Raw genomic sequence first — 25,794 nt, forward strand, 5'->3', positions numbered from 1 at the left:
CGCTCAGCCTTTCTGAGTGCAAAGCGCAGCACCTCCGACTTGACCACACACATTTACAGGGTTCTCCTCCTACGTTTCCCTGGGGCTGCACGGATTTCAAACCGGCCTTCACTGAAACATGGAGGAGACAGCAGGCCTCAGTCGGCTCCAGCACACCGAAGGACCAGGAAGGACTTCCCGTCCTCTCAGCTCTTTCCAACCCAGGAGACGGGAATCCCACCTGAACGCCCCCCCACCTCTTTTGCACGTCCTGCTGACCTCTCGCCTCTTCCTCCCTCGCTCTGCTCATCCTCTCGGGGGGGTGGGGGGGTGGGGGGGGGGGGAGAGGCGTCGGTTGAGGGAGGGCGCAGCTTCCACTCTGCATGTGGCGGTCTCAGTTTACTCTTGGCCTTCTCTAGTTAGAAGGAAGCCGGTTGCAGAGCTGCCGCCCGCCCGCCCGTCCGTCAGGAGGGACCCTAAGGGCTAGCTGGACCTGTAGCTTCTTTTCCCCGGGCTTTTCATCCGCCCCACTGGGGGAAGATGGTCCGTTTTGCCATTCTGGCGCACCCTCAGTGCCTCTTTCCCTTCCCAGGTGCTGGACCTCTGTGGGGACCTGGACCCAGAGCTCCAGGCAGCCCTCAGCAGCACGGGGGGCGGGGATTCGCTAGAGGAAGGACTCCTGCTTTGCTGAAGGCCGAAGCCCCCACCCCCCAGGCGAGTTTCTCCAACGCCCCCACCCCCACCCCACCCCAGCCAAAGATGGACAAATGAAGGATGTGCTTGGAATCTGGATACCTCTCCAGCGTACTGTGTAAATAATTTATTACAAGCATAATTGTGACTCTGAACAATAAAAATCAGCTTACAAATGTCCTGTTCTTCGTTTTGAGCTTGGCTTTGGAATTGAAGGTAAAACATCTGGATTCAAGTCTCCATCATTCTCGAGATCCGTCACAGGGAATTTGTGGGTGTCTTGTGAGCGATGCGCACCTTCACAACAGGCACCGTGATGCCCTTTCATCTTCGTCAGCGGGAGGGGCCGGGTGGACCTGCCTTTTGGCCAGGGAGGGGCTTCTCCGTAGGATGCCGCAGCCGTCGTTGGCATAAGCACAGAAAGAGTGACGGTCACCGCAAGGGGAAGCTCTTCGCAAGCAAGCAGGCGTTATTTCCCAGGGCCTTTTCTGAGAAGGACCCGCCAAAACAGACACCACCTCCTGCCCTGCGTGACTGAGGCCAAGCCATGTCGGGGCGTTTTCAGGTGGGTTCCTGCTGCGCACTCCGCTCTACCTTGATAGGCTGGCCTTCCACGGTGTCCAGCAGCGCCCTGGGCTCCGGCTCCGCCCCCTTGGCTTTCTCCTGCGTCTGGGTCAGGGGGTGCACCATGGACATGTGGACATTGAGGTTGTGGGCCTTCTCGAAGCGCTTCCCACATTGGTCACAGGCAAACTCCAGCTCCGCCTCTGCTTTGTGTTTGGTCATGTGGTACTTGAGGGAGGCTCGCTGTCGGCACTGGAAGCCACAGATCTCACACCTGGAGAAGGGAAGCAGAGCGGAAGGACGGGGCGGGGCGGCTTTTAGGCAGCTTTGCAGAGGTGAGCAGAAATGGCCTCAGATCTTTACATTCTAGCTGGTCTTGGAGCCATAAATGGAGCCATATCAAACATTCAAAAAGCTCCTTTGGGGGCAGAGATCACCTGTGGGACAGTCCTACTTGCGCTAAGGGAAACCTGGCAGCTGCTTTTCTTTGGCAGACAGGAGGCCCTTCTGGCCAAGTTAGTTGGAAACCTCATCCCTAGAAGCAGCATATTCCTACTAGGGGACGTGCAAAGCATGAGAACAATCTTCTTAGGGCTGAGAGAGAGGAGGAGCGGGAGAGGGAGGGAGAGCTCTCGTCTGACAGGGTGCGCGCAGCCAAAGGTCGCCCTGTGCCTGAAAGCCCCCAAACGCAGCCACAGGCAGACTCCTGGACCAGCACCAGCACTTACTGAAGTGGCTTTGCTCCGGAGTGGCGCATCTGGTGGACAGACAGGTGTTTGCGCTGCTTGAATGTCTGGCCACATTCATCACAGATATAGTTGCGTACCTCTGGTTGGAGAAGAAAGCAAACCGTTATTCCGTCTCTGAGCCTTGTATGTGAACTCTCCATATTTTCTGGGCTGTATTCTAGAACTGGCTGCGGGCAGGTGCCCTCACCTGTGAGACCAGGTAAACCGGGGGGCGGGGGCGGGGGGGGAGCTTGGTTAGGGAGGTCCCGATCTATTGAGACTTGTGAGATGAGGAGCCAGAGGAGGGGAGGGGGGCTGCCTCCTTAGGAGTGGTGGTCTCTTCTCTGCTCATCTTACAGGGATCCTTGCAGGGAAAGGACAGTCCTTGGCCCTGCGTGGGGAGGGGGGCAACGAGGCTGCCTCCCTTTGAAGCTTTGCCAGGCTAAACCCCAACCGTGGACCCCCCCCCACCCAGGGTGGCCAGAGTGGCCTGCCAAGCGATGGCTGACGTCCCAGGCCTACCGGTATGAATGAGCTTCACGTGGCGCTGAAGGTAGCGGTCGATCATGAAGACCTTGTTGCAGCCTGGGTGGGGACAGGGCCTCTCCCGGACTTCTTCGTGATGCTCTTTGATGTGCTTCTAGACCCAAGCGGAGAGGGGGCTTTGGGTGGGCTCTCCTCTGGCCCACTTCACTGCCAGCATCACCCCCCCCCTTTCAATGCCGTGGCCTTTTGAGTGGGCAGGAGCCATCGTGCCTTCTGACCCACCAGCTCCCTGCTCTCAGTCCAGCGTGCAGCCAAACCCGGGCTGTGCAGAATGCGCTGCTTTGATCATACGGCCAGAGGTTTCTCTCTCCAGGGCCTGAAAAGGGCTCCCCCTCCCCAGCATAGCTAACGACGAGACCGCAACCCCCCGCAGGAACTGGGTTTCTTGCTCTAGATCTCTTCTTGCCCTGGCAAAGGCCACTGGAAGGAATTCCCCCCCCACACACACACACTCTGTCCTCTCCCGGGACACACACACACACACACACACACACACCCGGGCCGTGACCTGGCTTCTCTTGCAGGGTGACCTGGCTTACCTTCATGCCATCCGCCCCTCTGTACACGGCTGTGCAGCCCTGATAAGGACACTTGTAAATGTTTGGCAGCTCCTCCCTGGAGAAGCAAAGGAGGGCAGCTGGGTCAGAGCTCCGGCCGGCTCCCCTCGAGGCCCTTAACCAGGGCAGCCTCCAGTACCTTTCGCACTTGATCTTCTTCTTCCAGCCAGGTTTGGGTCCTGGCTTCTTCCTTGTTTTCTGCTCCTCCACGTTTGTGTCTTTGCTTTCAGCTTTTCTGTTGTTGGACACCCTGGGAGGAGAGGAGGAAAGCAGGAGAAGGTGGCTGGCGTCCTCTTACCAGGGAGGCTCCCAGGGCCGCCAGACCTGCTGCCCTTCTGGATTTGGGAGTAGGGAGAAGGGAGAGGTTCGTGGAGGCGTCTCCACCCCCCAGGAGGTGCAGCGGTCTGGAGCGGAGACCTACCTCTTCTCTGGATAAGGCTCAAAGGAGTCATCCGAAGACTGGGCTGCCTTGTGGTTCTCATCCTCATTTGAAGACTCTCTGAGAAAGGAGAGAAGCTTTTAAACATTTCGCGGGTTAAAATAGAACGGAACACTACTTAATTGCAATGTACTTCAGACAGTTGCCAGTGAACACGCAAAACAAAAATTTAACACATAAAATAAAAATACAATTTGGTAGCCAAAACAGAGACCATCTATGTCAAAACAGAACCCTTTCTTAGCAGAGGAGGAGGAGGGATACAACATCAACTATCTCCAGTCCACAACACTGTCCTTTCAGCCGTTCCAAGAAGGCTCCAGACCCATTGGCACTACTCAGGTGACCCAGACAACACAGACAAACCTCCAAGTGGCCTCAATGACCCTCTGAAAGGATGCAAATGACCAGCTGTCTGCAAGGAATATAAATCCATTCCCCACCATCCAGTCAGAGCTGAAGAATCAGCTCCTTGGGTTAGAAGCGAAACATCTTCAAAGAAAAAACAGAAAGTCCAATGGCCTCTTGAAAAAAGCACCTGGATGACGGGGAATCTCCATACTTCTGGTAGCCAAGTGACCTTTCCTTAGCCAGCAGCTCCCAATCAACAAATCTCATGTCTCTGAAAGGAGGTGGCTTAGAACCGGTTGATGAAGGGCTGCTGCAAAGGCCACCAGGCCACCAAAGAGCAAGGAAGAAAAACAGCTGCCCAAAAGCAGCTGCGAGAACTTGGTCTCTCGTGTAGCCAGATGCTGGCATCCAGAACTTTCATGGAAAGGAAAGGATTCAGCCTTCTAAATGCCTGGAGGCGTTCCTGAGAGAATTCTGGGACCGAGAAGAAAGGCTTCTAGATGCCAGTCACTTCCTGCAATTAGCTGTATCTCAAGACGACACTTTCATGGGTAGAGCCACCAGCAATGGTTGCTCAGTTTTGTCCCAATCTATAATCGATTAACTCCCCCCAACCTCTAAGTATTCTTAGGGGCTTCCCAGCTTCGAATGCAACCACCGGCCAGCCACTTATCCCAGGCTTAGCAGCTCTAACTTCCCCATCCCCAGCTGGCCGGTCCTTCTGAGCTGGAGAGCTGAGAGTCGATTGCCAAACCGGGCCTTGTAAGCCAGTTGCTCAACCATTTTGTTCTGCACTCCCAGACGAGGCTTTTCTGAAAGCCACAGAAGGAGCAGCTGCTCTTTGAAGAACAGCGATTATGCCCATGACAGCACCTGGCTTGAGTGGAGTATTCACCAAGGGATCCCCACGTAATAGAGTTTGTAGTAAGTCACCCAATTCCATCCTGACTTCTCTGGGATCATCAGTGCTCCGGAACTGGAGGCAACTCTGTCCAGAAGATGGGAGCTGAACAAAGGGTGACTTTTAAAGGCTGGTGGGGCTGCAGGCTCTCCTGAAAAGGACCCTGGGGAATGGGGAGGCTCACCCCCATTGAGCCAAGGAAGATTCAGGAGCAACATGCAGAATCCCGGTCTCAGCAACTCCCAAAAATTTTCTAGGATCTCAGACGCAACAGCGTCCAGCAGCCAACCAACGTGGTCAGATGTGGGACTTCAGTGAGGGCTCAGCCCCCGAGGTAGTTTTTTTAAAGCTTCAACTTGGGCTTGGAAACTCCTCCTCCAAAAGGAAGCTGTCTTTTCTCACTCCTATAAACAATAGGCCGGATTTAAGGTGGAACTTGCTCAAAGTGTGTTGAGGGTGTCAAACTATCCAAAGAAGGCAACAGAAGCTTATAACCAACGCTGTTCTTTGGTCACTGCCAATTGCCACCTTCCCTCCCTGCAAACAGCCTCCAGCAACCAAATCCTTTCAGTGGGGCATGACAAATGTCTCCCTGCAACACCATCGCTTTCATGCGCACAAAGATGACGTTTCAAAGCCCCTCTTCTCTCACCCCTCAGAAAGGTCACTGAACGCGTCTTTTACCCGCTCATCTGATGCTGCAGAGAGAGCCAGCTTCTCACTCGGCCGCCCTAGGGAAGGAACAGAAAAGACATGGGTTACCCAGAAGGGTGGAGGAGAGACCCATGCAGAGGTCCTCAGCCATCAAGGCCTGAGCCTTCTCTGCCCACAACCTGCTTCCTTCTGAGAAGGGAGGGGGGTCTCTGGACCAAAAGGGGTGGAGAACCAATTAACAGGGCAGAAATTAAAAACAATGCGAAACAAAAGCACGCAAGGAGAGTGCTCCATAAAGCGGAGACGGCAGCATTTGTCTCCTAGGGTTTAAACGGCTACCGCCTCCTCCCCACCAGACTCAGAAGAATCCGTTGCCAGCAGGGGAACCCAGAAAGGACAAGAGCCCCAGAGAGGCAGCCTCAGCACCGGCACCCCAGGTGGGAGACTCCATCGCTGCCAGGAGCGACCCTCTTACCTGGGCTACCCGACTGGGGACAGGTCGCTTGGAGCAGGTGCTCCTGCAAGGGGTCTTGCAAGGAAGGCAAACCTTGGCTCTCAGGAACCAGGTTTTCTGCACTGGATGCCGGCAAAGCGGTCCCGCTGTCTGCAGGCTGCTGGCTGGCCACTGCTCTAGCGGTGCTGTGCTGGGGCTGCAGCGACGGAATGGCCGTCCCGGAGTTGTCGGATGCCACCCCGTTGCCAATGACATGCTGGGGGGCGTCCTTCAGTTCGCACTGGACAGCCAGGGCACTGTCTACCAGCAAGGTGCTGCAGTCCGAGTCAGTGCTCATGATGTAATTGTGGCCCTCTGTGCAGCCCCACACGGCTCTGATGATCCCACAGTACTTGGAGGACAAGACACTCTGCAGACTTGGTGCCATCGGGCAGTTCCCTGCGTGGCCATGGCTCCACCTTACCAGCTGGTGAAGGCACTGTGGGCTGGAGGTGATCAGGTCTGCAGGGAGAAAAACAGCCTCCGGTCAAGACCAGCCCGTTCCAGTTACGGCTGCAAGAGCTCATGGGGTGGTCCGGCTTCCCATCTAAGCTTAAGGATAACCTGCCATGTTTGGACTGGGACTGCTGCAGCCGGAGGACCGGCCAACCGCTTCCTCCCCAGGGATGTGCAGTCCCTGCTAGGAAGGCGCTGGATCTCTTCCAGAACTCTCAGCCACACTTCTGCTCAAATAACACCGAAAATGGCGCCTGTGGGTTTTCCAGGAGGAAGCAGCTGAGCACGGTCTATTTCACACCTGCATATTTCGCAGGTGTGGTGGGAGGCTCACCTTTAATTTAAAAGAGGCAGAAGGCTGCATCAGACCAGGGGGTGGAAGTTTGCAGTCTGATGGTTAGAGTCCTGCAAGAATCCGCCTTGGGGCAGGCAGGGGGGCTGAAATCCCTGCACTGTCATTCATGCCCCTTGTGCCTCCTTTTAATGGAAGGGGCGTTTTCTAGAGTTAGCCACATCTGACGTGAAGGGCGCCAGGTAAGAATTTATGATGAGTTCCATTTCTGACTTTCCTCCTCAGTCCCTTCAAAATGTCTCCTATGAACAACATCTTTGAAAGCCGGTCCAAAAGGCGTCATTTGGGAAATCCTAAAGGCCAGTGCAGATGCCTGTAAGGTAGCCCACCAAGGAAAATCCCCAGGGGGGTTATTAGCTGCCTTAAGGCTCGAATTGTGGAGAAAAGATCCTCCGATCAGAAGGGTGTCCTCGCTAGACAAAGGACGGCCATGCAGATTCAGCGTTGGCGTCCGCCTGGGGCACAAGGCCGGTGCTGCTGACCATCCAGCCACAAGGGCCTGCCAAGGAGAAGCAGCAGGCAAAAGCATCCACAGGAATTCAGCCTCTCACCTACCCAGGCAAGGCGCCTCTCCTTCTCCAGCTGAAGCCACGGGCAGTGAAGGCTGGGCAAGACTGTTCCTGCACAGAGAAGAGACACATCAGAGCAGGAAGCGCTGGATCAAAGGTGCCCTCCTCAGGCAGAGCCGGGCAACACGGAGACCCGGAAGGGAAGGGAAGGCAGCTCAACCTACTTTCCTCGCGGCTTGGGGTGTCCTGCGGGCGAGACGTTCACCTTCTGGATGAAGGCCTTCAGGATGCTGCGGCACTTGTAGAACTGGGCGTGGCACTTCTTGCAAACAAACGGGGGAAGAGACGGGTCTTGCTGGACGGCCACCCCCACCAGCCGCTGGAAGTCTGTGAAGAAGACTTGGTCCAAGCGCCGCTGCTTCTCCGCGTCCTCGCTCAGCACGGGCACCTTCGCGAAGGCGTTTCGCAGGCTCCGCGAGGAGAACTTCCCGTGGCACAGCCGGCAGAAGCCCGTGCTCAAGCCCCGGGGCAGTCCTGCAGGGGGTTGCGAGGAGGAGTTGGTCTGGGCTCCCTGCACCGGGGACCTCCCCTCCGCCCGGGCCTTTCCACGTTGCCGACCCCCTCCCCCCATTTCCCGCACGCAAAAGGCCCCTTTCGCGGGGAACAAAGGTCCGGCGCTCAGCGGGCGAAGGGAAGGAGGAGTTGCCGGCTTGAGTCCCCGGACGGCCGTTTCCCCACCGCTCGCCCTGCCGCCACCCCAAGCGGGAACCGGTTTGGCCAGAAGCCGAAATCGGAGCTCGCCCGATCCCAAAGCGCCCCCGCGGCCTCTGGGGCAGAACCGGGCCCGCCGCCTTTCATTTCCGGACTTTCATCCGAGCAGCAGCGGCCTCTCGGCCTTGCCCAGCTCGGCGGGGGAAGCGGGCGGCACCCACCCGCGGGCCCCGCGTCCAGAAGCGCCTTAGGGATCCTGCAGGCATCCCGGCCACGGAAAGGCCGCCCAAATCCCCGGCCGGTTCGTAACTCCAGCGCGCCGCCGAGGCGCTCCGCCCGCCGCGCCCGGGCCTGCCGGGCACCGTCCGCCCCCAACCGAGCGGCAGGCAGGGAGGCTTCGGGACGGCGCTCGGGAGTGACCGGCCGAGGACAGCGCCCTTCCAGCGCCCGCCGCCCCGCCGCCGAAGCCGGAAGCAGGCGGGTCTCCCCGGTGGCCTCCCCAGCCCCGGCGCTGCTCGGGGCCGCCTTCCGCAGGCGAAGGCCCGGGCTCTGCTCACCCGGCGCGGCTGCGGCTTCCGAGGGCGGCGAGGCCCAGCTCTTGGGCTCCGGCGCGCTCTTCTCCTCCCGGGCGGCGGCGGCGGCGCGTCCGCGGCGCGTCCGGCTCGCCGAGACTGGCCTGCTGATCTCGGCCGGCGGCGGCGGCGGCGACTCCGACCCGATCCTGGCCGCCAACGCTGCGGGCAAGAACCGGCCCCGCCGATCCCGCTTCATGGCCGCGCAGACGGAGGCCGCACCGGCCGCTGCTCGGAGCTCCGGCGCCGGTCCCCCTCCCCCGTGGCTGGCCCGGCCCGCAGCGCCCCTGGCGGACGGAGGAGCCCGGCCGCCCGCCCGCGCCAGCAACGGCGCCGCCCGCGGCCTCCACCCTGAGCCGCGTCCCCGAGCCCCGCCGGGCAGTCCGGCCGCTCCCCCAAGGCGGTGCCTGGAAGAGCGGCCCGCTCCGACTCCTCCCGTCCTAGAGCGGCCCCCGCGGGCCCGGAGACTGGGCTCCCCGCCCGGCTGCCCCTCCCCGCCCCAAGTGGGGAAGCCTGGGTGGGTGTCCCGGGGGCCTCCGGGCTGCTGGACCTGGGACTCCTGGCCGGAGCCCATCCCGCGTGTTTGGGCAGGCGGGGTTTGGGGACCAGCCGGCCGGTCAGTGCGCACAAACGGCCGAGCTGGAGGGCGGGGCGGGGGTCGCGGGGCCGGGCCTCGGGGCGCCACCCTCTGCAGGCGCCGAGCTGGGGGCGCCGCGGAGCCCAGGCGGCCTTTCCTGCCATGCGCGGAGCGACCCCGCCCCGCTCAGAGACGGGGCCGCCGAGCCGCGGCCGGTCACGAGCGAGGGGGCTCCTCCCCGGGCGGCCTGCCTCCGGGCGCTTGCGGAGCAATGACGGAGCCGGACCGGCGGGAGCCGCGCCCCTTCTGACCTCACCTGCGCCGGTCCGTCCGGCCCCGTCCGAGCGGCCGCCGCTTCTCGGCGGCGAAGTTCCGGCCCAGCCATGGCGGCCGCGCCCTCCGCCGCCGCAGAGCCGCCGGCGAAGCCGCTGCAGGGCGCCATGAAGCTGGCCAAGGCCGCCCTGGAGCTGGACGCCGGAGACCGGCCGCGGGTGAGGGGCGCCGAGGGCCCCGCCCTTCCTTCTGGGAGCGCCGCGGGGACGCGCGCCGGAGCGGGCTGGTCTGCGCTGGGGCCCGTGGGGCGACTCCCGCTCCCCTCCTTTCCCGGGAGGCGGCGGGGAGGCCAGGGGGTCTTCCAGCCCCTCTGCCGCTGCCCTCCCCCGGCCATCTCAGGTGCCGCCGGTGTTTTGGCCGCGTTGCCTGGAGAGCCGGCAGGTCCGCATTGAGATTCCGAAGCCCCCGCCCCGCTTCCCGGGTGCATCCGATCTGGAAGGTCGCGGGACAGCCGAAGAGCCGGGCAACCCCCCTTGCCCGCAGAGCCTGCTGGCTTGGGCTGCCCTCCCAGGAAGGGCCCGGTTCCCTGCGCTGGCCGGTCCGGGTTGGGGGGAGGGCACCGGAGCGAGCCTCCTGCAGCCAGGAGCTGGCCTGGTCCGAAGGAGGCGCTGCCTTTTCACCTGGCTGAACTGGTCTCTTGGCAGGAAGCCTACGTGGAATACCTGAGGAGCATCAGCCACATCGCCCAGGTTCTGCTGGAAGAGGCGGCAGCCACGACTGGTAACCCCTGATTCCCCCCCCCCCCCCCTGCCCAGGAAGAGACGGGCTCCTTTGCAGCAGAGTTTCCTTTGGGGAAGAGAAGCTTTGGTGTCTTTGGAGTAATACAACAAAGGCATGTAAACCGCCCTTCTGAGTGGGGCGTTCTGACGAGGTGAAATAATGCCCAAATCATTTCCTTTGGAGCTGCAGTGCCTGGCCCGTCCCTTCTCAAGTCTCTCTCTCTCTCTCTCTGACACCCACCCACACCCACCCACCCACGCTCTCCTAGGCGATGAAGCTGCTCCAAGAAAGGATGTTGTGCAGGTCAGGATGACAGGACAGCCCATTAGACCCTGTCTTTCTCACCCTTGGCAGCTTAAAGATATTGGACTTCAATTCCCAGAATTCCCCGTCCATCCAGAGCGGGGAATCCTGGCAGATGAAGTCTACATGTCTTAAAGTCCTTCAAGTTGAGAAATGCTGCGTCTGCTGTTCTTGGGGAAGGAATGATGGGCAAAAACCGCTTTTCCTGGAGCTGGGTGATCCCACCGGGGGAAGGGACCTAGAGGGGCTAAATCCTGACAGATGGAGGGGAAAAGTGGTTGGCACCGAGCTCTCGTGGAAGTCTTTTTGAGGTGGGCTTTGCATCCCCTTGTAATTGGACAGACACAATCACACATTCCTTGTCCTGAAGGGGATGAAAATGACCTGGCGCCCGACACTCCCAAGATGCTCAAGGTAGCAGAACAGTGCCTGGAGAGAGCCAAGAGCAGCGTTTCTAAAATAGGTGAGGACTGTTTTTATAAGCGGCGCCCCCACCCCCACCCCCTTCACCAAGCAGAATAAAAGGAGGAGGTCTTCCTCGTTTCAATGGGACCCCGTCAAAAGTTGAGTCCAGGCAGAAAAGTGACCATTGGCCTCACAGCTTAGAAGGGGCTTCCTCTCTAAGTGGTGATTTTAGACTGAACTTTCTGTTAGGTCAGGGGTCTCCAAACCTGGCAACTTTAAGATGTGGAATTCTGGAATTGAAGTTTCCACGTCTGAAATTTGCCAAGTTTGGAGACCGTTGCTTTAAGTCACCATATGCCCTCCTGGTGCCTCCCCTGAGCCCTTCCTGTCATTTTCTTGGCAATGGTGTTTGATTGCTTTCCTCCAGGGAGGTTTTTCCATTTTCCAGACTAGCCTTATGTCCTTTGAGTGTCCTCTTGATCTCCTGTCTAATTGCTAACCAGGTCTGACCCTACTCAGCTTCCCAAGACTGGCCCCAACTGGCTTGGAAGGCACCCAGCGTTGATAGGCAGGTGCCTGATGCGTGTGAGGCTGAAGCCCATGTGCTGCCTCATCAGTGGAATGTGCTCTGGGCTTTCACGCCAAGGTTGGGAGCTCGGTTTGGCCACTGGCCGTGATGTTTGTCTTCCTGGCTGCCTGGTTCACAGTCCTCGTCCTTGGACTCTGCTCTCTGGCCCACAACTTTGGCCCGTTTTGCCTCTCTGTGAGTCTGGAGATGTTCGCTTTGACTGTAACGGGGCTTCGTCTGTGTTGTTCTTCGTCCCGCAATTCCAGGAAAGGCCAAGGCCAAGGCCAAGCTGGTGGGGAAGAAGGTGGGCCCTGCTCCGGTTTCTCGGCACCGCAGAGTCTCCTCCGATGAAGGCAGGAAGCTGTCCCCTTTCCTGCCTCCTGAGATGTTCCAAAAGCTGCAGATCACCCAAGTGCAGAGCCCCAGGAAGTAAGAGGGAGCTGCAGGGGGCCTTTGGGCGCTGGGGGGCTGGACCCCCGAGCCTGCTGCCTGGAGCTGGTCCAGGTGACACAGCCCTCCAAGGAGCTGCTGCTGCTTCTGCTTCTTCTTCTGCAGCAGAGAGCTGAGCCCCCTGGAAGAGGCGTCCCTGCAAAACCAGAAGCTGAGAGCTACCTACGAGGCCCGGCTGGCCCGGCTGAACCCCAGCCAGGCGGTGCAGAAGACCTCTCTGGCAAGTGGGGCTGACTGGGAAGAGGACGGGCCCCTGGGCTCCCACGTGAGCCAGGCAATATGGCCCACACATTTGAGGGGACGAGGGACGGGAGCCCTCTTTGCCCAAGAGCTGAGGTGAAGCTGTGCTTCCCCTTTCAAAGAAAGATTGGGTGGGTGGGTGGGTGGGTGGCCCTTTCCCTCGTCCTCCGTCCAGTCCTGGGGTTTACTGGGCTTTACTGCTAATTTTGCCTCCACAGACACTTTCTCTGCAGCGTCAGATGATGGAGAATTTGGTGATTGCAAAAGCCCGGGAAGAGGCCGTATCCTTTCTGGCTCTTCTGCTGGCAAACCCACAGGAGTTCAGTCCTGGGATTCCCTGGTGGTCTCCCGTCCCAGATCCCCATCCTGCTTCACCCTGGGGGGGGGCGGGACTCCACCCCCAATTTCTCTTTGGCTGTCCCTGCAGCCAGCTGGTCCTTTGTCACTTCGGCCCCTGTTTCTTTGCTGTCTGGCCAGAGGAGCCAGGGTGGGGGCTGTCTGGGGGAATTTGAAGCCTTGCTGGGGGGGACCTTGACTCTGGCCCCCTCCAGCTCCAGAGAAAGATGGAGGAGCATCGGCTGCGGCTGCAGGAAGCTGCCAACAGGCAAGTCAGCTGGGTCTGGGATGCTTTGCCGCCCCGCTTTTCTCCATCCATGGGTGGGGAGGGAGGGGGCCCAGCGGCTCCTCTGAGCCCGTGTTCCTCCACCTCCTAGGAGGTTCTCCAGCAATGCGGTGCTGACCCCGGAAGAGCAGGAGCAGCGCGCCATCTACGCGGCCATCCTGGAGTATGAGCAGGACCACGTATGTAAGCAGGCTCCGGGCTTGACCACGTCAAAGATGGAGCGTGCAAAAGTCCCCAAGAAGCAGGCAGGGAGGGAATGAGAGAGACGAAGGAGGGGGGGACACACTGTAGCTCAGTATTCTCTGCTCTCCCCTCCGCTAGGACTGGCCCAGGTTGTGGAAGGCCCAGCTGAAAGAGCACCCTGGCGATCTGTCCTTGGTGCCAAAGCTTCTCTCGCACCTGCTCAGGTAGGGAGGTGGGGAGTGTGGAGGGCTTTGCTTTCATCTGCAAGGGGCCTTCAGGCAAAAGGCGCAGTCGCCCAGTGGGGATGAAACCGGGGTGGGGGCAGCCATCAGGTCAAGAACCCCAGGGGGTCCCTTCTCCCTTAGCGGACTTGAGTTGGCCTGGAGGGGCGGACCAGTCCCTGCAGAGGGAGCCGGGAGGCGGGGGGAGGGCTGGGGGGGTTCCTGCTGCCCAGTTTCCCGTGGGAGCGGAGCCCAGGCAGGTTCGGTGACGGCCCCTTCCTTGATTCCAGCTTTGCGGATCACCCCATCTGTCAGTTGCTGAAGAAGCTGCAGTGCTCGGCCTACAACCGCCTTTATCCTCTCCTCAGCCAAAGCAGGACAGGCGCCTCGCGCGGTTGGTCCCTCTCCTCCTCGCTGGACGCCGAGGCCTTCCTGCCATCAGCCCCCGAGGGACGGAGGCTGCGCTCGTCCCAAAGCCTGCACTCCATGTTTTCTGTCCAGGAACACAATAAGCTGAACCTCCGTCACAGCATCTCTGGCACTCCCTTCATCGAGGACCAGAGCCTGTCGCCTCCCCCCCCAGAAGGATGTGGGTCCCTCCCGCTGGCTGACCGGGAGAGCTCCTTCGAGGACCTGGAGCAGTTTCTGTCAGCTGCTGAGGCCTGGCCAGAAGGGCCCCTGCGAAGCCCCCTGGCTGGGAAGAAGGGCTCCCGGCAGGAGGCCCTCAAGGCAGTCGTGAAGGACATCCACAACGCCATCGGTGGGCTCCCACCGGGGCTGCCCTGCTGGCGGGCGGGCAGGGGGCAGGAATCGGGCTTGTGGCTGCTGCAGGCCAATCCGTGGGAGTGGGGGAGGGCCGCGCTTCTCCTCCCTAGGCTTTTGCGTTGATGGAGCTGGGCTGCTTCCCTTCCGCAGACCGACTGCTGTCCCTGGCGCTGCTGGCTTTCGAAGGCCTCAACACGGTGGCTGCCAAGGATCAGTGCCTGGCGCAGCTGGAGGAAGCCTTCTTTGGCCCACTCTGGGGGCCCCTCTTGACGGTCTACAGGTGAGACTGGGGACACACACAGGCGATCCCTGCCCTCTGGATGGGAGGGGGCTGTGGGAAGGGGGGGAGCCTGCTGAGCCCCCTCGCCTGCCTGCCTGCCTTCCCTCCAGGACTGTCTACCGGGCCCAGGAAGAGGCTCTGTCCAGGAGCATGGAGCTGCGCCAGAAGGCCTCTCCCACGGAGATGGGCATCCCTTCCAAGCTGCTGCCCAAGGCAGGAGGGGCTGCCCCCTACGCCGCGGCCGTGCAGGAGCTGCTCCTCCTCCCTCTCAGCAGCTGCCCGCAGAAGAAGCTGGAGTGCATCGGTGAGGCCTGGCTGGCAGCTGCAGCCCAAGGAGGCCGCACTGGGAGGGCAGGGGGGAGCTTTAGAAACGCCACACTTGGCTCCGGGCAGCGCTTGGGGGAGGGATCCCTCGACTTCCTCCTGATTGGGAGGGAGGGAGGGGCCAGAGGTCCCAGCTTAGCGGGGGTTGCAAGGGCCCTGGAATTTGTGGCCCTGAGTGCCTGTCTTCCCCCTCCCCCAGTGAGGACCTTGCGCGTCATCTGTGAATGTGCGGAGGAATACTGTGGGAGCCGACTCCAACCGGCATCCGCCGCTATGTGAGTACTTGACCACAGCGCCTATCCCGACGGGATGCCTGGCTCTGAAGCCCCCTCTGCCACTTCCTGGGGCGCTCCGGGCAGGCCCTGCCCGAAGGCTCCGGCCTCTCCCAGCACTGCCGGCTGCTGAGCTGAGGAGCCAGGCTTGACCCGCTCCCCCTCCCCTCCCCTTGCAGCGGGGCCGACGACCTCTTGCCCATCCTGTCCTTCGTGGTCCTCCAGAGCCGCTCGCCTCAGCTGGTCTCCGAGTGTGCCGCCCTGGAAGAGTTCATCCATGAAGGGTAGGCATGGCAAGCGCTCAGTCCCCAGGGCGGCGGGGGTGTGTGTGTGTGCGCTGGCTGTGCCCTCCGCCTGCTCGCATTTCAGTGGGGCTGCCCCCTTGCCAGGCACCCGACTCCGCCCCCAAGTGGCCGTTGTTGTTGCTGCTCCTCTGCATGCGAGAGAGGATGGGGTGGGAGGGGCTTTCCAGGGGAGGGGAGGGGCAACATTGCTTCCCTCCCTTCGGGCTGACCGGATCCCTCCTTTCTCCCAGGTCCCTGATTGGGGAAGAGGGCTACTGCCTGACCTCCCTGCAGAGCGCCCTCTCCTACGTCCAGAGCCTGCAGGGGGCCCCCGTGTTCCGGAAGTAGCAGAGCTGCTGGGGGGGGGCTGACCCCCCCCCCGCCTCACTTAGGATCCCTCCCGGCTGGCTGCTCCCCAGGGATGCTTTCTGGAGGACTGCCAAAGGGAAACCGAGCAGCCGCACCAGGCGCCCCTCCCAGGGCTACTATTGCACAATACTTGGCGTGTGTGTGGTGTGTGTGTGTGTGTGTGCAGGCAAACTTTGGTGTTAACCCAGCATTGACCAGCCTCTGCCCCCCCCCCCGCCCTGAAGGCCTTCTGGCCCTCTGGCTTCTGTCCTGGTGTGTTGCAAGGTGTCTAGCTGTCCCCACATCCTAATGGCTGAGCCTGGCTTTGCTTCTCTGCCTTGAGCATGGAAAAAGAGGGAACATTAACACTAAGAGTTGCAGTAGCCCCCCCACCCCCTTCTCTCAGCTGCAAGACAAGCCAGCCATCCTGGACCCTGGCAGCCTCTTCCTTGGCCGGGGTGGCCAGAGGCAGGGATGGGAGCCTGCTGGCCCGCCATGCGCTCTCCCCCTGCCCTGCATGGCCCCCTCCTCTCTGGCAGCCGCTGCTCAACCTGTGGCTGTGGCCCACCCTGGGGCCATGGTGCCCTTGCCTCCGCCGGGGCTTTCATTGGGTAAAGGGGAGGAGAGGGGTGGGCCTGGCTGGTTCTTCCTTGCATTAGTTGGGTCTTCAGGAAGGGGAAGCCGGATTGTGCGCATCCTCTATTGATGCAGAGGAGGGAGGGAGGGGTTGGCAGAATCTGCACAAGCCTCTTGAGCTGTGGGGCAAAGGAAGAGGGCAGCTGGGCAGCTGGGCGGGTGGGGGTGGGGGTGGGCTTCTGGGGGTCCTGGGAGGCGTCATAGGAAGTAGGGACTCCCTTGAAATTCAGGCCCCCCAGCGTCCGTCTCCTCCTGGGTGGGGCCCCTTCGCGTCCCTGCCTGACCTTCCACGGACTTCCAGCTTCCCTCCTGGCAGCTCTTTGGAATAAAGCTCCTTCTGCCCGCTCAGCCGGTTGTGCTTATTTGGGGGGTCGGGGGGGTCGCATGCAGCCAGCCAGGGTTACTTTGGGAGGGGCGGGGGGGTCGTTTGGACGGCTGGGCCCCCCACTGCGCCAGTAGCCCAGCCAGCCCTGGAGGAGGCTTCCCTGCGGGGCTCTTCTGGATGTGGAGGCCGCCCGGAAGCTCGCAGGCTCCCGCAGAGACGAGGGCTGAAGGGGGGGCGGCGTTCGGGGGCGGAGGAGAAGCGGTGCCCCCTTTGCAACCAGGCACGAGGCTCCGGGCGGACCACGACGCAGGGCGACCCCGGCAGGGAGAGGAGCTCGGCGGCAGCGTGTGAAGGAGCCGACACGCGTCTTCCGAAAGGTGGGGGGCCCTCACTTCCGACGGGAGGCCCCTTTCGCCGCTTAGGGACCCTCCGCTGTTGCTCCTCGGCCGGCGGGGCGGGGGGGTCTCCGAGCGAAGCCACCCCGAGGCGCTCGCGCCGCCAGCCCCGCCCCGGCAGCAGCGGAGTCCCCGCCCCTCCCTGTGACGCCCCTCCCGCGTGGGCGGGGCCGGAAGCGGCGGGGCGCCGGAGCGGGAGCGGCGGAGCGCCGAGGGCGCCGGCAGGTGAGCGGCGGGGCGCGAGTTCGAATCCCAACCGGCGGACCCGCCGCGGCGGCGCTTCCCCCAACCCGAGCCCCGCCCCTCCCGCAGGGCTCCAGGCCGCCTCGGGGTCGCGGCGGGGCTGGCGGGGTCTCGTGCCGGGCGGGGGCTGCCCTCCAACGAGCCGCCGGGTCCCACCGCCCGTCGGCGCCTGGCAGCGGCCCCGGCAACCCCCTTTGTTGCGGGGGCTGCTTCGCCTCTGGCCTGCTCGGCGGCCCCTCCGCGCCCGAAGCGGCCCAGTTGCGCCCGACGGCCCCCGGCCCGGCCCAGGCTCCCCGGCGCCCCCAGCGAGGCCGAGCGGGGACGAGGCGGCGGCGGCTGCCGGGACAGCGGCGCTCCCCCGGCTCCGGCCCCTTGGGCGCCCGGCGGGTCTCCCGGCCTGGAGTTGCAGCGGCTGCCTCTTCCCGGCGGCAGGATGGAGGCCGGGCCGGGCCTGCAGGAGGAGTACCGCCGGTGCCTGGAGAGGGACTTCCGCAGGGGCCACGTGGGGCCCTGCAGCGACGCCTCCCTGAAGGAGCTGCTGTGGCATCACCTGCTGGAGGACCCGGAGCTGCACTGCCGCCTGGACGGGGAGGACACCCTGGGCACGCTGGCCACCGCCCTGCGGGGACACCTGGACGCCAAAGGGGCCCTGCGAGACCTGGCCAGGGCCTTCGAAGTGCTGGAGCTGGCGGCCGTCAACCTGTACTTCTTCCCCTGGCGCAAAGAGTTTGCCACCATCAAGGTGAGCCCTGGTTGAGGCTGGGGGGGGAAGGGGGGCCCGGGAAGCCTCGGGAGCTGACGGGCGGCTTTCTTTGCAGACCTTCTCCGGGGTCTACGTCCACGTCCTTCAGGGGGTCCTGCCAGAGGCCGACCTTGCCCGGAGTTTCCGCCGACTGGGCTACGTACAGCAAGACCGCCTCCACCTGGTGAATTCTCGACTGCCGCCGAGCGCCAACCTGCTCTGTGCAGCCTGCTGCTTCTTTGCGGCCAGGGTGGAGTGCCAGATCCTGGCGAAAATTGTGGAGGAATTGGAGCCACGGGTGGTGCCGCCCGATGAGCTGCTGAGGGCCCGGAAGGAGGCCAGGGGCAGCCTGGAGCGGTGCGTGGCCAAGCTGCAGAGCCTGACACGGTGGCCACGGAGCCGCGAGGTTCGCTCAGACCTGGCCGGCGGGCTCGATCTCTACCGGGAGAGCACCGAGGGGCACGGCTTCTACAGGGAGCCTGCGGGCAGTCGGCTCTGGGGCCAGGAAACCTCCTCCCTCAGCGAGTGCGGCAGCCCCCGGCTCCTAAGGCGGAGCCCCCAGCCACTGGCAGAGTGCCGGAGCGAGCCCCCCTGGAGCCGGGAGTCTTCCTGTGGCAATGGACTCCTGGGCTCAGACGCGCCCGACCTGGCCACCTCCTTCTCCTTCATCTCCTTGAGGCGGGAGCTCAGCAGGACTTCTGAGACGGACTTTCCTGCTCAGCTGGGGAGTCCGTTCCTCTTCTCTGGTCTGGGGGGCTATGAGAGTTCCGACCCCCCCTCGCAGGCGACGAGCAGCCCGGCCTCTCCTCTGTCCAGGCACCCCAGGAGCCTCCACCTCAGCCCGGCCAGCCTGCACAGCAGCACTCAGGGACTGAGCCCCGAGCCAGCCCACTACCAGATGCACTCCTGCCTGCTCCCGGGGGCCCTGCCCGGCTCCTGCTGCAACACCTGCCGGCTGCTGCATGTCAGCAGCTGCGATGGGGCCCAAGTCTGCCGGAACCGCCACCACCTCGTGGAAGAGCTGCAGAGCGAGAAGCAGCAGCGCCTGTGGCTGCAACGAACAGAGGTGGACAGGCTGCTGCAGGAGGGGGGAGGGCCCTGGCAATAGGATGGGACGCCCTGCGAGGTCACCAAACCTGCTTCCCCCTCTGGCCGGGGGGGGGCAGAGTCCAAAGCGGCCAAGCCCCCCACCCCCTTCTAACAGAACGGAGCTGGACAGAGGACTGGAGGGAAGGAGATGGGGGTGGCTTTGCCCGGCTTCAATGAAGGGCCGAGTCCAACGCCCGTGAAGTCTGGGGGTGGCAGGTGGGGAGCAGACCTGCCAGGAACCCTGATTTCTAGGGTTGGGATTGTGGGTTTCTGGGTGCCCGTCTCGTCAGGGAAGGCCTCCTTTGCCTGTCCCGAGGCTGCTCTAGCAGGGCCAGAGAAGAGCCTCCTGCTCAAGCCACCAGTCGGGGAGGAACCGCGGGCAGCATTTACAAAGCCGGAAGGGACCCCGTGATAGCAGTCACTTTGCTGATGTTTCTCATGAAAGATGCAGTTGTAATAAACATACCTGAAAGCTACCTGGTTTTCTGGGTCTCTGGACACCCTCCCACTGTCTGCCCTTCTTGGCTCTCAGCACCTCCCATTAAAGGGCTGAAGGAGGCTCACTTGGAGCTGCCTAGAGCAGGAACGGCTGCCCAGGTTCTCTGGTGGCAGCTGCAGGGTCACCTCCCGTTTCCAGAATGAGCTCGGGTGCCACTTTTGGTGGCCGTGGCAAGCAATGCCCTCTGGCAGACGGGCTCAGGGAGGGAGAGCTCCTTGCTCCTACCTGTGGGCATGGGAGGTGGGGGCTTCCGCTTGTAAGTCGCGCAGCTGCCAGAGTTTCATCCTCGGAAGCAGAAAGGCCTTGAGGCAGTGGGTGGTGCATGTACATGTGTCTTTGCGCAGGAGGAGCATAGCTGGAACAGGGAATCTCTTCCACCCCCAAATAATGTATTTACAGCCTAGGAGCAGACAGGCAGCTGGAGCTGCACCCTACGCAGCGGGAGTACAGAGGGTGGTGAGGGCAAAGCAGCATCAAACGCCCCCATCTCCCACAGGTGCCACTTGGGGCCTGGGCATCGCTTATCCCACTACTGACAAGGTGCCCAGCAATCCTCAGGCTGGAAGAAAAGTCTTTATTGAAACCCAGCCCCTCCTTCCAAAGCGGTCAGCTGCCCAGCTCGTGCCACATAACAGCCGGGGGAGAAGCAGCTCCTTGGAAGGCTCCAAGCCTCAGAGGCCTCTGCCGGGGGACGGGGGGCGGCGGGTGCTTCCCACCTGCCTTTAAGTTGCGGCTGTTTTGAAAGTGTTGCAGGCCCTGAAGTTTGCTCCTTTCTTGGCTGCTCCAGCAGGAAAGCTCTGCTTGTTCTTCCAGCATCCGGAGCACCTGCTTGCTTTGGACAGAGCTGAGGAGAGCGGAAAAGCCCAGGCTGGCAGCAGAATCCGGGCGGGCTGGTTCTGGGAGGTCCAGGCAAGGACCGAGGATCCTCTCCAGTGCAGAGAGGAGGCGGAGGCGGGTGGTGCTTTGCTCCCCACGTGAGTCTCCCTGGGGAGCAAGAGGGTCCTGGACATGCAGCCGTTTCCCTCCAGCCCCTGCGCCGCCTCAGGAGAAGCACTTGGCAGAAAGCTGGCAGGGGTGAAAGGAGGCAGAGACAGGAAAAGGGAGGACTGGTTGTGGTGGGGGAGATGACACATATTCCCCCCCCCCTTCTTCAAAAAGACATTCCACATTTGGTCTTTTGAAAAGCGAGGAAACAGAATGAGCCGTTGAAGGAAATGCAGAATTATATGCAGATTTAACCCACAGAACAGCTTACAAAAAGGCACTTTTTCATCTAGGGCTTTTTTAATGGAACAACCAACCTGATTTGACCTACTTTTGCTGTCTGTGTTGGCGCAAATATCCCTGAAAATATCACGGGTGCAGAAACCTGCCAGGCGCCCGTTTTTCATGAGCCTGCCCTACCTTTGGGGTGCCCTGAGAAGCTGCCACCTCAGGGCCGGCTACGTTTGCCCAGGCACTCTCCTCCCGTGCTCGGGGCGGCCCTCTTGTTGCGATGATGGGGGAAAGTTGGCATCAGCTCCGGTTCGCAGGCTGGAAGGAAGGAGGGAAAAGGGATCAGGCCCAGGAGGAGGAGGAGGGGGAGGTGGTCCCGCCTGCAGGAAAGGGGCCCGGGGGGCACTTACGCCATGGCTTTTCCTTGAAGTAAGAGCTCTCCAAGCAGTCTCCGGCCGTTGCTCTGTGGAGGAGACGTGGCAGTGAAGGAGCCGTCCCTTCTTGTCGTCCCCTTGCCAAGCCTAAGCCGCAGCCCCGTTCTGAGAAGCCAGCCAGGACTTCCCTGTGGGGCAGCTGCTCCTGTGAAAGAAGCTGAGGGCTGGGAGGGAGGAGGCAGAGTTGCGCCCCCCAGAAGGATCCGGGGCAGGTGAAGGCCGCCTACCTTTTATTCGGATCGTACATGAAGAGCAAGTTCAGGAGGCGAAGGCCGGCCTCGGACAGCCAGGCGAACTTGTGCTTCAGGTTGTTGTAGGGCTGCTTGCGGAGGGTGTATTGGCTCACCAGGGGCAGCTTGGAGAAACCCTGGAAAAGGGGGAAGCAAATATTTGGCTGCCTCCTGCAGCTTCACTCCCAGAATTCCCCAGCCAGCATGCTAAAGCAAAGCCAAACCCGCCGAGGTGGGAATTGTGGTTTTCATTGTGCACAGCGGAGCAAAGGGATGAGGAGCAGTGGACGGAAAGGACTCACGGGCCAGATGGTCTCGTTTGGAGTGCCCAGCAGCTGCACAATCAGGTCAACCTGTTGTATCTCAGAGCTCCCAGGCAGCAGAGGCTTATGGGCCAGCAATTCCGCCAAGATGCAGCCCACCGCCCTGCAGGGCAGACGCAGAGTTAGTGGTGAGACCACCAGCCAGCAACACACACACGGGCACACACTGCTTTGCTCCTTCAGATTCTTGCAATGCAGCCCCGCAGAAAAGCCTTTGCCCACCTCCCCACCCCACAAGCTGGAGCCCACCCAGCGCTCGAGGTTGGAGTCCCTTTCTCCTCACCACATGTCGATGGCCGTGGTCTGCGTGGTTGTGCCTAGGAGGAGCTCGGGGGCCCGGTACCTGAAAGGGGAAGGAAAGAGTGACGGTGCTCAGGGTCACCCGACAACGCCCAGCCGGCTTGTATCGGAAGGGGGTCAGCAGTGCTCTCCAGGGAGGGGGCGTTTCCAGCCAACTCACCACAGCGTCACCACTTTTGGAGTCATGGGATTCAGGGGGACCCTGTAGGCACGAGCCAGCCCAAAGTCCGCTGCAAGAGAAGATGCCCAGAGAGGTCAGGTGACTTGCTGTTTTAAATCTCCAGTAGCTGAGTTGAGCACGTGGCACCTGAGATGCTATAGCCAAAGACTCACCTGTCTTCACGCAACCTTTGTCAGTCATGAGCAAGTTGGACACCTTGAGGTCCCTGTAGTTGACAAAACAGGTATGTAGAAGGCTGGGGGGCTGGGCAGTGCCAGTGCCCACTCCTGCTTGACCCATCCCTGCCCTTCTCACCTATGGATGATGAAGTTGTTGTGCAGGTATTGAAGACCATGGAGAACCTGGAGAACGATGCACTTCACCTGCAGGGAGGCGGGCAAACGGGAGCATCACTAGAGGGCCTCCCACCTCCCTGTCCTGTGCTGGATGCAATTCTGGACTCAAGATCCAGAAGGAGATGCTAAAATGATGGTTCCTTCGTTTAAAACTGTGTACACATCACACACATTGTGCCAGTCACCCTGTCCAGCACAAAGCAAACCATGTTTTGGAATGTGTGAACAAGTTAGGCCCATTCGGACAAAGCAAGTCCCATGTCAATGTACCAGGCTGGGCCTTAACCCCCCTCCCTCCCCAGAGGCTGCCCTGCATTGTAGTCCTTGGGGCATCAAGTGAATTTTTAAAAAGGGCTTTTCAGATCCAATTGTTTTTGTATTTTATCTCCCCTTTGAAAGCTCAGGCCCTTGCCAGTGTACCTTGCTTATGCTGGAGCACACACCTCCTTGCCCTTTAGCCCCGGTTTTGGGATAGTTATTTGGGGTGAAAGTTCTTCCCCCAGACCCTCTGGCCTCTCCTCCAGGGTGGCATGGAGACCACCACAAGCAAAGCGCAACCGCTGTACCTGCCCTGCAGACACACCTGGGCTTCGGAGAAGGGAGCCTGCATGTTCTCCAGGAGGCTGGCCAGGTCCTGCTCGCAGTAGCCCATCACCAGGAAAATGCTGTGGGGGGGAATCGGAGGCAGGCCTGGTTCTTGCTGCAGCCAGGAAAGGAATCCTGAACACTTCTGTTTCTTCTGCCCAGAGAGGGAAGGAGAATCCCCACCCTTTCACACCCCACTTTCTGCTAATGCTTTCCCCCCCTCACCTGCTGCCCTCCCAGCTCAGGGCAGAGCGCGCTTTCTCCTGGCTAGGCTAAGAGGGCAGGCTCTTGTCCACCTGCCCAGGGAATTACCTCTCCAGGTGGTTGCCCACCACCACCTCCTTCAGCTCCACGATGTTAGGGTGCTGGAGCTTCAGCAGCAGGGTGATTTCTCGCAGGCTGCTGATGGGGATTCCTGGGGGGGAGAGGACCCAGCTAAGAGGGGTGCCGCCGGGCTGCTCCCCAAGCCGGGCCTGCAAGGAGCCCGCTCTTCTCACCGTCTTTTTCTTTGTCCATCCGTACTTTCTTCAGAGCCACAATCTCACCTGTCTGCGTATCTCGGGCACGATCTGAAACAGCAGAGCAACCAAAGCCGCAACCCTCTCTCTCCTCCTGGTCCCACCAGGCAATTTCACAAAGGAACGACTGTAACACACACACACGCACACACCCTCCCCCCTGAAGCTGCCTATTATTTAGGTGGCTCTGTCTGCCTCATCCCTCGGTTGTGTTGCCACTTGGAGTTGCCCTCCTTCACAGAGATTTGGGCTCCCAGGTAACATCCCAAGCCCGGAAGAGCTGGAGGCATTTGGGGGGGTGGATTCTGAAGCCTGTCCAGGCTCAGCCGGGTCACCCAGGGCGGGCCCTCCCCAAACACTACCCAGCCCGGCGGGCAGATTCCCCAGGCGGGACTCACACACGATGCCATAGGTGCCTTCTCCGATCCGGTTGAGCTTCTCAAACTCCTTGACGCTCCGGCATCTTCCCAGCTGAAAGGAGAGCTGGTGAGAAGCCTCTTTCGCTGCCCCGGGGCGGGAGGGGGGGCGCTCCAGCCCAGCTGCAGCACCGACCAAGCGGCCGCCCGGCAGGTGAGCGCGGACTACGTAGCGCAGCCCGGGCGGGCGCTGGGCAGGAGGGCTGAGCCGGGGAGCGCGAAGGGCGCCCTGGCAGTGAGACTCCGCTCACCCGGTGTGCAGCCGGCACCGCGAAGAAGCCGCCGTGCAGCCGCTTCAGGCGCAGAGGCTCGGGCTCTTGCTCCGCCATGCTCTTCTCTCTGCCGCCTCCCCCCCGCTTCCGCACAGGCCAGCTGGAAGGGGCGGGCCGAGAAAGGCTGCTGGGTCGCCCTTGCCCGGCCCCGCCTGGAGGGGTCGCTCCGTTCCCTGCCGCTGAGACTCCCCCTTCTTCTCCCAAAAGGGGCGATTGGTTGGCACCTGGGCAGCCCCTTAGCCTGGGCAGATGGGCGGAGATGGCTTCTCTTTCAGAGGCAGGCATCCCCACCCCCCACCCCAAGGCAGTGGGCCTGTCCCTTCTCTCCTCAGCAGCAGGGACCACCTCTTGATCCCAGTTCATTCCCCCGTCCCAGCGCAGCCCTCGGGTGGGAACGCTAAGAAGCCCCTTACTCCCTTTAGGAAGTGAAGAAATACTACAAGTAGGACTGCACGGAAATTATATTGCCAACGTTGATTTATCTGTGCAAGTACAGATCTGTTATTGACTCAGTCATTTAACGAACACATTTATTTGGAAGAGATGTTACAGCTCCCTCATTTACCTCTGCGTTGCCATTCCTCCTTCTCTTCCCCCACCTCCAAGTGTGGCCATGAAAGTGGTTATAGGGGCGGGCAGGATCCAGCTGCCAGTCTCCCGACCGACTCTCTCATGCCAAGCACAGTGGGCAGCATTGACTGGCCTTTGCTCTTCCGATAACCCTAACCTTAAGAGGGAGGTGCTAAAAGCTGCATGGACACCTCACATTCTGTGGGAGAATTTCCTGGGTTCCAAGGAAAGAAAATGCAAACAGCTGCTTGGGAAGAAGTTTCTCTATTTTATTTGGGTCTGAATTGTACAAACCTTGTTTCTAGGACAGCTGACGACAGACTGGCACATCAGCAAGGTTTATATACATTTTTTAGCCCTTGGTGTGAGAGAAATATGTTTTTATAACCACAAGAAAGCAGGAAATAATTATTATAGTTAGGGGAAATATTATGTTATCTTCTTTATCAGCAGAGACTTTAATAACTGCATAAAATTCACCATTGGATGGAGGCCTCTCATTTCAGCCAAATGCGAAAGGCACAGTATCGGATTAGGATCTTTGTTTCTCTCCTCCAAAGTTACAGGCCGATTTTAAAGGCAGTTTTTAAATTCCATACAGCTCCTCCACTCCCTTTGCAGATGCAAAGCAACCATCGTTGCTGAGGCCCTGGATGCCCGCAAGGCACCATTGTTGCCCTGAGCCATGCGCTCAGACGAGACCCCAGATGCGTGTCTGGGGAGTGTAGATACTCGCATTGGGGTGCGGAAAGCAGGTGTGGCAACCAGTCTGAGAGGACCGGACTGCAAAACCCATCATCTCCAATCAGCCAATAGCGCTGCCTGGGCATTGTATAGTTGCAGCCTTAATCCCAGGGGAAGATGCTTAATTAATATTTTTTACGGCCCGAGAATTTAAAGGAGCGCCTCTTTAATTAATAATTAATAAAATAAAATCGGGATGAAGGTGGGCTCTGAGCGCAGCAACATCCGGGCTCTTTGTTGCCGCGGCAACCGTGGCCGCCTTGTGAAGAGGCACGTGAGCCTTTTGTTTCCGTCTCCGTCTAGGCAGGATGACGCATGCGCCTCCCGAGGCCCCGCCTCCAG

At 60.9% G+C, this 25,794-nt stretch overlaps 5 protein-coding genes across 7 annotated transcripts in view; 3 read left to right on the forward strand and 2 right to left on the reverse strand.

Annotated features, from left to right (window-relative positions):
- The window catches only part of FANCA (FA complementation group A), a 21,775-nt gene extending 20,960 nt beyond the window's left edge, over positions 1-815 (forward strand). Inside the window, exon 43 of the mRNA XM_087971349.1 lies at positions 572-815. Coding sequence (XP_087827475.1) covers positions 572-670 — 99 coding nt within the window. The 3' untranslated portion in view covers positions 671-815. The remainder of the gene's footprint in view (positions 1-571) is intronic.
- Positions 773-9,255, reverse strand: ZNF276 (zinc finger protein 276). The gene is made up of 11 exons (XM_026684877.2): positions 8,491-9,255; positions 7,447-7,756; positions 7,269-7,333; positions 5,888-6,367; positions 5,411-5,489; positions 3,489-3,566; positions 3,207-3,317; positions 3,050-3,125; positions 2,487-2,604; positions 1,965-2,064; positions 773-1,510 (listed from the first exon to the last, which is right to left on the reverse strand). The coding sequence occupies exons 1-11, from the start codon at positions 9,077-9,079 to the stop codon at positions 1,234-1,236; spliced, it is 2,283 nt and encodes a 760-aa protein (XP_026540662.2). The 5' UTR covers positions 9,080-9,255; the 3' UTR covers positions 773-1,233.
- Positions 9,256-9,270: 15 nt separating this feature from the next.
- On the forward strand, positions 9,271-16,384 carry VPS9D1 (VPS9 domain containing 1). 2 transcript variants are annotated; one of them, XM_026684871.2, is made up of 15 exons: positions 9,271-9,573; positions 10,060-10,135; positions 10,809-10,901; positions 11,678-11,840; positions 11,967-12,081; positions 12,320-12,382; positions 12,653-12,705; positions 12,815-12,902; positions 13,045-13,130; positions 13,418-13,887; positions 14,043-14,172; positions 14,283-14,476; positions 14,696-14,771; positions 14,948-15,052; positions 15,304-16,384. In XM_026684871.2, the coding sequence occupies exons 1-15, from the start codon at positions 9,466-9,468 to the stop codon at positions 15,398-15,400; spliced, it is 1,917 nt and encodes a 638-aa protein (XP_026540656.1). In that variant the 5' UTR covers positions 9,271-9,465; the 3' UTR covers positions 15,401-16,384. The 2 variants fall into 2 exon arrangements, with proteins under 2 accessions (XP_026540656.1, XP_026540658.1); XM_026684873.2 differs by having other exon boundaries at positions 9,312-9,573; positions 10,781-10,901.
- Positions 16,385-16,986: 602 nt separating this feature from the next.
- SPATA2L (spermatogenesis associated 2 like) lies at positions 16,987-19,306 on the forward strand. The gene is made up of 2 exons (XM_026684885.2): positions 16,987-17,741; positions 17,818-19,306. Exons 1-2 carry the CDS (start codon positions 17,433-17,435, stop codon positions 18,847-18,849), a joined length of 1,341 nt encoding a protein of 446 aa, XP_026540670.1. The 5' UTR covers positions 16,987-17,432; the 3' UTR covers positions 18,850-19,306.
- A 583-nt stretch (positions 19,307-19,889) lies between these two features.
- On the reverse strand, positions 19,890-24,247 carry CDK10 (cyclin dependent kinase 10). Of its 2 annotated transcripts, XM_026684887.2 has the most exons (14): positions 24,118-24,247; positions 23,849-23,921; positions 23,430-23,501; positions 23,245-23,347; positions 22,931-23,012; positions 22,307-22,374; positions 22,165-22,217; positions 21,992-22,061; positions 21,815-21,874; positions 21,511-21,634; positions 21,206-21,345; positions 20,955-21,007; positions 20,734-20,862; positions 19,890-20,394 (listed from the first exon to the last, which is right to left on the reverse strand). In XM_026684887.2, exons 1-13 carry the CDS (start codon positions 24,193-24,195, stop codon positions 20,762-20,764), a joined length of 1,077 nt encoding a protein of 358 aa, XP_026540672.1. In that variant the 5' UTR covers positions 24,196-24,247; the 3' UTR covers positions 19,890-20,394; positions 20,734-20,761. The 2 variants fall into 2 exon arrangements, with proteins under 2 accessions (XP_026540672.1, XP_087827489.1); XM_087971363.1 differs by lacking the exons at positions 19,890-20,394; positions 20,734-20,862; positions 20,955-21,007 and adding an exon at positions 21,017-21,117 and having other exon boundaries at positions 24,118-24,244.
- Between the last annotated feature and the right edge of the window lie 1,547 nt (positions 24,248-25,794).

Source organism: Notechis scutatus, chromosome 9 (assembly GCF_049901735.1).
Source record: "Notechis scutatus isolate UNSWTSFEM ecotype Mainland chromosome 9, rNotScu1.2, whole genome shotgun sequence".
In the NCBI taxonomy this organism is placed as follows: Eukaryota; Metazoa; Chordata; class Lepidosauria; order Squamata; family Elapidae; genus Notechis; species Notechis scutatus.